Genomic DNA, 13,396 nt, shown 5'->3' on the forward strand with positions numbered 1-13,396 from the left:
CCTTTATAACTTTATATGATATGCTAGCAGGGGCATCGTCTGTGTCCCATGGACACATTCCCCATTTATTTTAAACCAGAACACCAACTTTTATTTTTGATTACCTTGAACATGTATTTTTTAGCCTAAATGCTGTTAGTCTACAAAAATTCATGTCTGCCATCAATCTATGGTCTTAATGATAGACTAGTGTCCATAACTGTCGTCTACCTATGTATGACTTGTTCTTATAATGATTCAGGGACTCGCATTTAATGTCAAACATTCCTTGGGCTGTTTTATGCTCTTGAGTCGGGTTGTTGTCTCTTTGACACATTCCCTATTTCCATTCTCAATTTTATGTTCATTGGGTACATTAAATAAATAACTATTTAATCATTAACAGATCGATCACCTGACGTAGACAACGACTCAGATGATGATGAGATTGAGGATGATGTTGAATATTGGTCTAATGCAGAACTAAGTGACAGTGAACCAGTCATGTTGGCACGGCCTCGTAAATCTAGTCGAGGGAAAATACATGCATCGAGAGGCAGGGTTGGAGCAGCACAGGTAAGATGGTGGAAATTTCTCGTTCATCTTGAGATATGGTTTAACACTCATCTAAATACAGGATTTGGCCACATCTGATAGAAGGCCCGAGAACACAGTTATTTCGTAGTGCATTTCTTTTAGACAATAAGTTCAAATTAAAAAAATCGCACCTTCTTTATCTGAAAAAGATTTTTACAGTGTAGTGTACTACTATTGATACAAATAATATCAAAATTATAGAAACTTCTACCAGCTCTAACTCAAAATATTGACAATTCTGTGTTAAGGGGGGCTAAAATTCAGTTTGACAGCTTCAGACATTCTAATTTTTGACCTTTTTTAACTGGACCAAATCACTACTTGACATAAAGATTCAGCATCCAAATTTTTTTAACATGTAATTTCATCCCCTTACTTAATATTTCATGCATAAAACATCAAGAAATAAATTGGGAAAGTGTATCAAAAAAAAATGTTATACACTGTTCACACTAGGGACTATATTCGTAGACAACGAAAACCAAAGGACGATAACTGTGTCCTTGGACCAGAACACTAAACAGAAGGAAATTACAAAACCTCAGAATGAATTTTGATAACAGTTGAGAGACACTGCGTAATTAGTCATATATGAAGAAAATTACCTGTCTGTTACGGCATATCTTTTAGTTTTATTCCATATTTTTATACACCTGTTTACAGGACGTATTATGGTATACCGTCGTCCATCCTTCCGTCCTGCCGTCCCTCCGTCATCAACATGTCGGACAATAACTCAAAAACGCTTTAACCAATTTGCATGAAACTTAAATGAATTGTTTATATCTATTGATGTGAGCTCCCTTTCGATTTTTATAAATTTTGGATTTTATGTTTCTGAGGTATGGGGTTTTATTCATTAAAAAAGGGTGATTTTCCAGTTTTCGGACAATAACTCAAAAATGGTTTGAGCAGTTTTCATGAAACTTTGGTGAATTCTTTATATCTATTGATGTGAGCTCCCTTTCGATTTTTATAAATTTTGGATTTTACGTTTCAGACAATAACTCAAAAATGCTTTGAGCAGTTTTCATGAAACTTTGCTGAATTGTTGATATCTATTGATATGAGCTTCCTTTCAATTTTTATAAATTTTAGATTTTACGTTTCCGAGTTATGGGGTTTTATTCATTGAAAAAGGGGGATTTCCCAGTTTTCAGACAATAACTTATAAGTTCTTTGAGCAGTTTTCATGAAACTTTAGTGACTGTTTTATATCTATTAAAATAACCTCCCTTTAGTTTTTTTTATAAATTTCTGATATGACATTGAGTAGTAATGGAACTTTTTTCTTTGAAAAAGCGACGGGTGTGTCATGCGCTCATGGCGCAGCTCTTTATTTTATGTGTCGTCACTAATATTTTTCTGATGGAGACTGAAAAAATATGTGTCTGTGTCTTCTTTTTACAATGTAATTGAGTTTTTAAACAATAAATAATTTTAAAGAGAAAGAAAATCATGTTTTAATTAAATTTAATATGATAGTTGTTAATGAATAAAGGAGAAGGACTTTTTGCAGAATCAAACCTTGAATCTATGTAATTGATTAAAAAAAACTCTACATTTGGATTAGAAAAAAATCCTGTTCATGGGTTATATATAGCAATAAATAACAGTGAATTTGGTAAAATAGCAAAATTACAAAACATTAGGACACATCCACATTTTGTGCTCATCTGTTAGCTGCCAAAAAAATATTTGTGGGAGACACTAGTGCTCTCTGTTAGATGTCAAAATGTCCCCGAAATTGTTTTTTTCTTGCAAAAAAAATCACAAATCTTTATTATGACGTCCCATTAAAAATTTGTCATTTAGCTTGAGCTTACATTATCATTTTATGAAAGCATTATTCCTAAGTTTAAATAATTGTGATTACTAATAATGGCATATTTCTTTTTATTCATTGTGGGAAAGCATTGCCAATGTCATACTTTGGGTAAACACACTCAAAAAAAATGTGCTAGTTATAATTTTTTCGGAACTAGTGGATATGCCCTTATTAAACCCCCGCTTTAAAAAAGGGGGGATATACTGTTTACCTTTGTCTGTCCTTCCGTCAGTCCATCCGTCCGTCCCATGAATATTTTCGTCGCATTTTTCTCAGGAACTGCTTGACAAGGATTTCTGAATTTGGTTGCAGGGTTTATATAAATAAGTTACACCGTGTGATGCGTTTTCAGATTCATCACTCAACAACTTCCTGTTTACCGAACACTTGTATTATTTTACACATGATAGCCAAGTTGAAAATTTTCGTCACATTTTTCTCAGGAACTACTTGACAAGGATTTCTTGAATTTGGTTTCAGGGTTTATATAAGTAAGTTACACAGTGTGATGCGTTTTCAGATTCATCACTCAACAACTTCCTGTTTACCGAACACTTGTATTATTTTACACATGATAGCCAAGTTGAAAATTTTCGTCACATTTTTTTCAGGTACTAATTTACAAGGATTTCTTAAATTTGGTTTCAGGGTTTATATAAGTAAGTTACACCGTGTGATGCGTATTCAGATTCATCACTCAACAAATCCCTGTTTACTGAACACTTGTATTATTTTACACATGATAGCCAAGTTGAAAATTTTCGTCACATTTTTCTCAGGAACTACTTGACAAGGATTTCTGAAATTTGGTTTCAGGGTTTATATAAGTAAGTTACACTGTGTGATGTGTTTTCAGATTCATCACTCAACAACTTCCTGTTTACCGAAAAAAATGTATTATTTTACACATGATAGCCAAGTTGAAAATTTTCGTCACATTTTTCTCAGGAACTACTTGACAAGGATTTCTGAAATTTGGTTTCAGGGTTTATATAAGTAAGTTACACCGTGTGATGCATTTTCAGATTCATCACTCAACAACTTCCTGTTTACCGAACACTTGTATTATTTTACACATGATAGCCAAGTTGAAAATTTTCGTCACATTTTTCTCAGGAACTACTTGACAAGGATTTTTGAAATTTGGTTTCAGGGTTTATATAAGTCAGCTATACCGTGTGATGCGTTTTCAGATTCATCACTCAACAACTTCCTGTTTTCCGAATTATTTCGGCGGGGTAATCATCAGTGAGCAGTAGCTCACAGTTTTACTTGTTTAATTTTCACACAGCTGAAAAAAATAACAACATAGTTTACAAATGATGTATTCACACTTTACAATGCATTAAATGCATATTATCTGACCTGATCAATTGTACTTGGAAGCCATCATTAATTTTTCATCGGTAAGATTTAATTATAGACTTAAATTTATAATCTGACATTACAAATGTATTACATGGTTGATAATGTGTAACATGTTGACATGTCATGCATTTTTAATGAGAACAACATATATATAGATATAATTGAAGTAAACTATCTGTATGTCTTCACTTTAAATAACTACAAACAATATTGTATTGGCCTGACCATTAAGTATAACCGACGATTTGGGCTCAAGCAGAAAAGACTATCTGGTGCTGATACTTTAATTATGAACCAATCTGACATATGGTAAAAAGCTGAAAATACAAATAAAATACAATTTTACAATGTGTTGAATTAATGTTATGATAACGAAATGTCAAAAATAATTGATAGCACAGTCCGTTTAATGCGAGAAAATGTTGTACTTCCAAGAACGGTTAAATTTCCAGTATTTCACGGAGAAAAGGTTCAAATATACGAAGAGCAATTTGAAGGCTTCAAATACAATGTTATATAATTAACTCACTCTGTGGTTAGCCACAAATTGTGTCCAAGATGACGTCTCTACGAAATATTCCTTGTGATCGTAATGACCATGCAGTTTTCCTGTAACGGATACGTGTGAGAAAGGGAAAGGTAGCGATGATACCATGTTTTAATGTTCTTATCAGGTTAAAGATGAATAATCCTCCTAAACTGGAACACATAAACAGATTAAGAATATTATCAAACGACCTACATAAATTGAGGAACGGCGTTACAGAATAAATATAGAGACAAAAGTGTAGCACTGATTTAAAGTTCATTAAACATTGAATTAAAAAGAAAGAAATGTGGTATGATTACCAATGAGACAGTTATCCACCAGACCAAAGGACGAGGATGTGAACAATTTTAGGTCATGTGTACAGTCTTCAACAATGAGCATAACTCATACTGTTTAATTAGCTATAAAAGGCCCTGGCATGTTGTATGTAATAAAATCACAGTGGGAGGGGTATTATTACTGTCTTGAAGGATGTATAGTTGCCTCAGCCATAAAATTGACTATTATAAGATTTATTATCAATATATTCCCTAAAATATGAAATTGTCTTCATTTTAGCAACAGAGAAATATAAAACAAAGATTTATAGCATTACTGAAGAGATTCAGGATAACAGAGGAGGTTAGTAATATATATAGTCATACTTAGTTCAGATACTGCTTGTCAGTGAATATGCAAATGGTTGATTACTGATCAAGCCCTAAAATTTTGTCTTGAAACCACTGATTAGATCAAGACTTTGCCTGTGTCATGCTAAAAGTGTCTACCGGTAATTTGAAGGTTATATCAAATAACACTGACAGTTAATCATGACCATGATGACAGAAAATGAATAGGGATAACAAAATAATAATGATTCTCCATGGTGATTGTACCAAATATTGCATAATCAATCTATTATGTTTCTTTTGAGCACAGTTTTTCTGGGCACTTCATGAGAAAATAAAAAAAAGAAGTCTTTTCTTTTGAAGCTTCTAACCCAATTTAGCAAATTTAACATGAATTTAACTTTGGAGGTTATGTTTAATGACATTTTGCAATTCAGAATGGCAGCTGATGCTAAAATTAGATCATAAGTCTTTTAATCCACAAATATTATCCTGCTGAAATGGTTGCTGTTAGTTTTGAATAAACATTGATATGCATTCTTCTTTGTAACTGAACTCAGAATCTATAGGTGATTCTGAGCATGCATATACATAATGGCTTATGTTGTCTCTGCATGGTCTTTTGCAGGGTCTAGAATCTGAAGGAGACCATGGTCTGGAAATTGCTAATCCTGATGCTAGTGTAGATATTGATGATTTATTTGATGAATTAGAAGATCTAAGTGACAGCGGACCAGAATTAGACACAGTCAGTGTTATGTCAACTCCAAAACCACGTCTCAGGTATAATATTTCCTACAATAATCCAGTCTGATTAAAATCTTACCTCTCACTTGCTATCGTTTATTCATATGTCGTGTGTTGGAGTGAAAATCAGATTATTATTGAAAATATGTCTATTAGCAGTACCAAAAATAGTAGAATGCATTCCAAAATGTAATTTACTCCCATAATGAGACAGGAATATAGTGAATCTTTTATGTTGGGTTTTGTTTCATTGGCTTTAAAAGTAACAGAACTTGAGGGGGTAGGTGTTGTTTTACCGGTGTCAAAAATTGTTAAAGTTTATGATTTGGTCAGTCTGACAGAAACCTGAATTTGATATGTTTTGCATGCAGTTGCATTGACCCTACCTTTCACTCATTTTACACCAAATTAGGTGAGTTAATATTTTTTAATCATTGGTCTCAGTATAGACTTGAGTTTTATAAAAAATCCTACAGTAAAAGTAACATTGTCAGTCATGAATAATTCAGTTTAATTTACAAGTCACTTTTTTATACGCCCGTTTATGGGACGTATTATGGTATACTGTTGTCCGTCCCTCATCAACATGTGTGACAATAACTCAAAAATTCTTTAACCAATTTTCATGAAACTTTGGTTACTGGTTTATATCTATTAAAATAAACTGGCTTTAGTTTTTTTTTTGCGGTTGTATATTGGTATGACGTTGGCGTCGTCGTCTTCGACGTCCGAAGACACATTGGTTTTCGCACAATAACTTTAGTTTAAGTGAATGGATCTGTATGAAATTTTACCATAAGGTTCAATACCACAAAAGAAGGTTGGGATTGATTTTGGGGGTGATGGTACCAACAGTTAAGGAAAAAGGGGCCAAAAATAAGCATTTTTGTAACTTCCAGACAATAACTTGTGTTTCAGTGTATGGATCTCTCTGAAATTATACCACAAGTTTCCATACCACAAAGGGATGGTGAGGATTTGCTTTGGGGGGTTATGGCTCAAACCGTTTAGGAATCAGGGGGCAAAAAGGGGAAAAACAAGGGTTTCCTTGTTAATGGACAATTTTAAAGCAGTGTAAGGGAGGTAATCCAAAAACAAAATTGTACAATGTTGGATTACCTCCCTTACACTGCTTTTAAATTATCTATTTAAGACTTTTATGATGTATTTAAATTGGTAATTATGGTTGCAAACTCCATTGGAAATTTGAATTGAGTTTATGACCATATCTTGAGGGAAAGAATTTTTTTTTTGGGAAAAGGGGGGAGGGGGGTAAAAAAGAAATTGTGGGGGGAAATTTTTTTTTTCATTTCAGATTTCAGAAATGAAAAAGAAAATTTCTTCAAATATTTTTTTTTTTGCAAAAAAAAAGGGTAGGGGGGGTAAAAAAAAATTTATTTTAGGGGTAGGATCAATACGCAAAAGCATAGTGTATTTCACAATAGCAAAGTAAAAGGGGGGATAAGTTTTTTTTTTTTTGCTGGGGAGGTGGGGGTCAATTCGCAACAGCATAGAGTATTGCACAAAAGCAAAAAATTGAATATAAATTCAAATCATATAACCAATTCTAAGTTCTTTGACTACAGTTATTCGCTGTCAGAAACCTATTATGTGTCAAATATTTAATTACAATCCAAATTCAAACCTGTATCAAGCGCGAATATTGTGTCCATTTTCGCCCCCAACTGTTCAGGGTTGGACCTCTGAGGTCGTATCCAGCTGCGCTCAGCGAAGCATTTTATTTTATAAATTTCTGATATGACATTGAGGAGCTTAGGAACTTTATTTGAAAAAGCGACGGGCATATCATGTGCTCATGGCGCAGCTCTTTATTATCATGATTTTTTTAATGTTTTTGTAAAATGCAGATCTGAATTTTTTAATGTTTTCTAGAACATTCACTTATAACCTGTGTGATACCTGTTAACTAATCAATTGCTGTTTTTTAATTTCAGACCTTTTTTTGCTGGCAAAGGAGGGAATGCAGACGTGACTGAATCTATGAAATCTGGGGTAAGCCAATACACCAGCCTATAATGATCTATGAAAATTGTTCCAGTGTCCAAATAAACATCAGATTCATTCAATTTAGTGGGTACATTTAACTTATTTTTGAGATTTGAGAAATACAAGGTAAAATCGAAATCGAACTATTGAATTTTCATTTTACATGTATTGAACAAATACTGTAAATTCAGAAATTATTGCAAAAATTGCGACAGAATATGTTTTGCTAAAATATAAACTCTTATTTAAAATTTTTATATTAATATTTGTATGCAGGATTTCCTGAAATTGCAATAATTTATCTCACATTTGTGTTCATTGTTCAATAATTGTGGTAAAAATTGGACACTTAGTCACTTAGACAACTTCCTGTTTGGGTCAAGTGTCACAAAAACAAAGGTCATCAGTAAATAGCTGAGGGAGAGAAAAGTTTAAAAAGCTGACTTTTTGATATTTTCGTAGTTTATTATCCATTTTTAGCTCACCTGGCCTTGAAGGGCCAAGTGAGCTTTTCTCATCACTTGGTGTCCATCATCGTCCGTCATCGTTAACTTTAACAAAAATCTTCTCTGAAATGACTTGGCCAAATTTAACCAAATTGAAATCATCAGTCGACTCCTTATTAGACTTATTGCCCTTTGATGAAGGTTTTTAATTTTTTGTATTTTTGCCTTGTATCTTAAAAATTATGATAGATAAATAGAAACTTAAATAAGCAAAAATGACCAGGAAGATAAGATCTACAATTAAATCAAATTGGAGGAAATTGTCCAATGACTCATTATTGGAGTTATTGCTCTATAATGATGATTTTTGCCATTTTTTTTGCGTTTTGCCTTATATGATAAAAATTATAAAAGATAAATAGACACTTTAAATCACAAAGATGATCATCAAGGCAAGATCTACTAAAAAATCAAAATTTGTTGATATAGTTAGTAGCTATATATATAGACTGTCACTCTTTATAGGAGTGATTGCCCTTAAATGAGGATTTTTTCTACCCTCTTTTGTGTTTTGAGCAAAAACTAAAAAAAAAATAGATATAAACTAAACAGACTAAATGATTAGCAATACAAATCAACAAAACAGAGATTTTTGTCAGGAATTCTATTCTTGTCTACAATGTTGGAGAGTGTCCTTTGTTGAATATGCACATAGACCAAGGTGATGGACACAGGCTCTAAAGAGCCTTTAGTTAAACAAAAAAGAAATTAAGTCGTAAAAAGGCTTAGTTTGAAGTCTTAACGATGGTTTAAACTGATCTCTTTGAAAAGTTCTATGCACAAGACATAGTTTAAACCGGGCTGCAGATAACTACTGTTTTGGGAAGTATGAATTTTGTGTTATTTCAGAACTTTTCCGGAGTTGGATTAAATAGCGATAAGGTTTATTTACAGAACACTGATCTTGAGTGTTTGGTAAATTAAAAAGTCTTTAAATCAAAGACATTTTACCAAGGTTAAAGAATTATAAATGTGTATATTTCCAGGAGAGTGGTAGAATGAGTGATGATGGTTCTAAGAAAAATGATTGTGACAGCCATGTAAGTTTAAATATAGTTTTGAGCATGTTGTATCTGTTGCATTTTGATACCAGTTACCAGTGTGTCCTGTCCGTTGTTTGGTTTCAAAATCATCCTTAATATATTGTATATATGCATGTAGTGATGTCGACCGTTGTAATTTTAAACAATGTGCTATTAATATGTAAATTCACTCGCTTTATGCAGTGGGAATTGATATTTGTCCTTTCCAGATGGTTAAACATTTGAAATTCCAACTAGTATTAGTTTGTTCAATGCTTTATTATTTGGCTGAGGATGAAATAATATCAGTTTAAAACTATAGTTATATGTTTAATTTATAGGCTCTGCAATTAAAAATTAGTAATTATGTAGAGAAATACTTGAATTAACTTGAGGCAGGATTTTGAATTAGCCCCTGTAATGAAGATATTGATTCCCTACTATCATCAATCTGTTCATTTGTCCTTCAGTTATTTGGTTTTTAAATCCTTTTTGCTGTGGTTTCAGATTTGTAAATAGCATATGATTTGGTTTAAGTTCAGTTGCAGTATTTTAATGAAATTAAGACATATGTGCTAAATAGAATTAAGTTTTCCTTGTCTTTCCTTGATAATTAGTAAAGGTAGTAGCTGATTTTAGGGGTAAAGATTGCGCAATTAAAACCCTATTGTCACTAGCTTTCGTGTCTCATTTCTACCTTGGAGAATATAAACCACATAGTTGAGTGAGATTAACATTCTTTAGATCCTAATCATGCCCATGTTAAGAAACAATTATTAATATATCTTCAGATATTCAAGTTTCAAGGTGGTGTGTATGTGTATTATTGAAAATTACTCAAGTTGCAGAAAGTAGTGCATAGTTTATGAATCTAATCCAGTCTACCTACAATTATGGACAAAGAAAGATAACTCCAATTCTCCTAAATGATACACTGCAATGTTAATTCAAAATAAAAGCAATTTTCACCCCTCAATGCTGACAAGCACTTGATTGTTCTAAAGTCATGACCTTTAGATGTCTTTTGGTTTTTTGTGTCTTTGGGTTGTTTTCTGATTGCATTGTATCCAAGATCACATTTACTTCTAATTAATTTGCAAAGTTAATACAGAGCAAGAATCAATTCTCATTCAATTGGTTGATAATTCATAAAATTAAAATCCTTTTACAGATTTTAACTGTAGTGCTCTGTAAATTTACATATTTGTCAACAATGCTTTTTTTGTTGACAAAATATTTTGCTTTTTACAATTATTTCTTCAGAATTATTTTTTAATTATATGTGAAAAAACAACTTGCAAAAATATAAACTATTCCTCTTTTGAATTCTAAGACTAATTTGCATGTTTTAGTGTATTTTATTTCTGCACATTTGTAACATTTTTATTACACCTAATATTTGGTTACATAGGAACAAGATATAGAACAGTCTGTAAGTGAACCTAATACACCTGACAGGAACCGACTTTTCCCTAAACAAGCATTTAATCACAAACGCAGTCGATCATACAGAGAGAAAAAGATAAATCATGACAGTTTCCCTAGACGGCATAGTACGGGTGTAGTCAGCCAGACTGTGGTGTGTAATGGTTTGGTGTGGTGCTGTAATATATATAAATACTCTCTCTTTTACATTATCATCAATAATAGTAACAAGCATGGACGTGTGAATATTAAATAACCTCAGCATGATGAAATGCAGATTCTAAAAAAACTAAATAATTATGAATGTGACTGGAATGAAAATATATACATAAGAGCATGTGTTTACTGGTTACTGACTAAGTCTTAATATTTATTAAATGATTCTGCATTGTTTGCATGAAGGAATACATTTTTGGGCAGTATTTTGGATTTTTATGAAATTTTACTCTTTTTGAACTTCTTTAAATGTATTTTGATATTAAAAAAGGTATTTGTAGCATTTATACTTCTGTGGGTAGAATCAATCAAAATTTGTGAAACAGATCTAAAAATGTATAAAATGTACTTAAAAAACTTGAAAAAAATATATTTTAAATTGCTATTTATAGAAATTCTGTCCACACAATGTTGTTTTTAAAAAAGTGATATGTTATTACTATGAACATTTTCTTCTTAATCATATTTAAATATTAAGCTGGTCATTTCTTAATCTTGTTGCCTGGTTAGTGCATAGAAATTCAAAATACTGCCACTTATGTATACCTTGCCTTAAAAGATCTCTTCACCAAAAAGATAAAATTTATTGTCGTTGGCTTGAAAAAGTGACAAATTAACAGAATGCCCCAACTTTTGTCCACGCTATTTACTAAATTGTATAGAGTGCTGATATATGATATATATTTGTATGTATAAACGACTACTCTTAACCAGTTATTGCAATTTTGTGTCGAGAAGATGTGCCATAAGCAAATAGAAAGTTGATCATGTTTGATAATTTGAAAATTTTGATATTTGTTTTTACTTATTGATGATAATGTATGAACCATAATCTTGTGTTACCAAATAGCAGTAGAGCTTCGTTATAGAAATAGGAACACCTGGCTGCAGAAATCCGACTCTTTTTATTTATGAGATTTACCAACAATTAATGAAAGGTTATTTACCATTGGAAATGAAGCTAATTTTTTCCCGTATAAATTTATTTATATAAGACTGTTATTACCTTTTATAGTACATGTATATTGCAACATTGGTAGGTTTATATTTCTTGTATGCTTTTAATTTCATAAAACAAATACTCTGTTATATATATGCTAAACTAACAAGCTTATGTATGTTATAATTAAAATCGAAAATTAATATGAAGTTTCTTGGATTGTCAGATTTGCAGAAATTCCTTTTACTGCTTTGCTTTTAATTGAACAATTAAGTAATTGCTTTGTGGCTTACTCTAGCTCCAAAACTAGAGCCTAAGTTGTTCCTAGCTCTGCCACACTGTTAGAAATATAGATTTTCATAAAGTTTATAAATTCAGCTGTTCGTTATATGTGTGCTAAGATAATGATAAGCATGGTCTGTGAAGAATCTCCTCATCTTTTGTAGAAAAAATGGTTCTTTCACTTTTCATTCAGGTACCAGTACTTTTGTTGTACCATTTTGTGAAAATCTGTTTTCAATTGCCATATTCAATATCAGATTTATGACACAAACATTTCCATGTCAATTGTATGTGCTATTGTAGCCCTGGAAAACAATCAAAAACTTTTTTCAGTCAAAACATTAAGTACTAAATTGATTTCACACACAATCATGTACATCGTTTTTCAGATAAAATACTTTTAAGGGCTTAAATATGACACAGAATAGATCTCACATGCTTAAATATGCAGCCTATTCCTTTTCCCTTGCAAATGATTTCATATTCATGTAATAAATTTGATGACGTAAATTCATTTTCTTGGAATTTTATATTATTATCATTAGCAATGTTGCGAAAACAACATGTCATATTCGAATGTGTTATTATCTTCCCCTGGTACTGTTTTATATGCCCTTCAATTTAAAACAAAATTTTTCACACTGAGTGTTTTTTCGTGCTTCAAATTAAAGACAAGGTCTATCTGTCATAGTTAAGCAGATTTTTTTTGATCTGTAGCAGATTATAAATAGTGAACATTTGTAAAAGCTTTATAACATTTTTAGTCAAACTTAATGCCCAACTGCACTATTCTCATAATAAAAATTTGTAAGAATAAGAATAAGAATTTTATTAGTCTAAAACCCAAACAATAGGATTGTTACTAAAAAAAAAAACAACAAAAAAACAAACAAACAAACATATAAATAACAAAACGATAGACAGAAAACAATACAAACATGTAGCATTTAAAAAAAATAAAATTATTAATATTTATTACAATACTATTCTGACAACATGCCTCCTCTATAAAGTTATCATTTCAAATATCTTGATTATATATCATAAAAATTTGTAAGAACAATGCCTTTATATACTTAGTCAGAGTAATCTGTATTGAATTAAACATGCTTTTGTAGCTTTTGAGATGTTCTTGATAGAATTATATGTTATATTTGCAGTCACCGCTTACAGATTAGGCTTTATTATCATAACTTGCAAATCCAAATCTGAATCATAAAAACTGAAATATTTTCCACATTAGTAATGCCTCAAAAGGGATGTAACAATTACATGTAAAGTCAACATTATTTATTTTTCTGTCAGTTACCTGTTGAAGTTA

At 31.5% G+C, this 13,396-nt stretch overlaps 1 protein-coding gene across 7 annotated transcripts in view; it reads left to right on the forward strand.

The window, feature by feature from the left end:
- LOC127738678 (phosphofurin acidic cluster sorting protein 1-like) overlaps positions 1-13,396 on the forward strand; it is a 73,125-nt gene that overhangs the window by 35,088 nt on the left and 24,641 nt on the right. For 5 of the 7 annotated variants that reach the window (XM_052250006.1, XM_052250007.1, XM_052250010.1 and 2 more), the window contains exons 6-11: positions 386-555; positions 4,881-4,943; positions 5,559-5,713; positions 7,633-7,690; positions 9,177-9,230; positions 10,624-10,791. In XM_052250006.1, the coding sequence (XP_052105966.1) occupies positions 386-555; positions 4,881-4,943; positions 5,559-5,713; positions 7,633-7,690; positions 9,177-9,230; positions 10,624-10,791 (668 nt within the window). Of the gene's footprint in view, positions 1-385; positions 556-4,880; positions 4,944-5,558; positions 5,714-7,632; positions 7,691-9,176; positions 9,231-10,623; positions 10,792-11,868; positions 11,890-13,396 lie in introns of all 7 variants that reach the window. The other 2 variants (XM_052250012.1, XM_052250013.1) reach the window with 2 other exon arrangements.

This window comes from Mytilus californianus, unplaced genomic scaffold (assembly GCF_021869535.1).
Source record: "Mytilus californianus isolate M0D057914Y unplaced genomic scaffold, xbMytCali1.0.p SCAF_4, whole genome shotgun sequence".
NCBI classification, from domain to species: domain Eukaryota; kingdom Metazoa; phylum Mollusca; class Bivalvia; order Mytilida; family Mytilidae; genus Mytilus; species Mytilus californianus.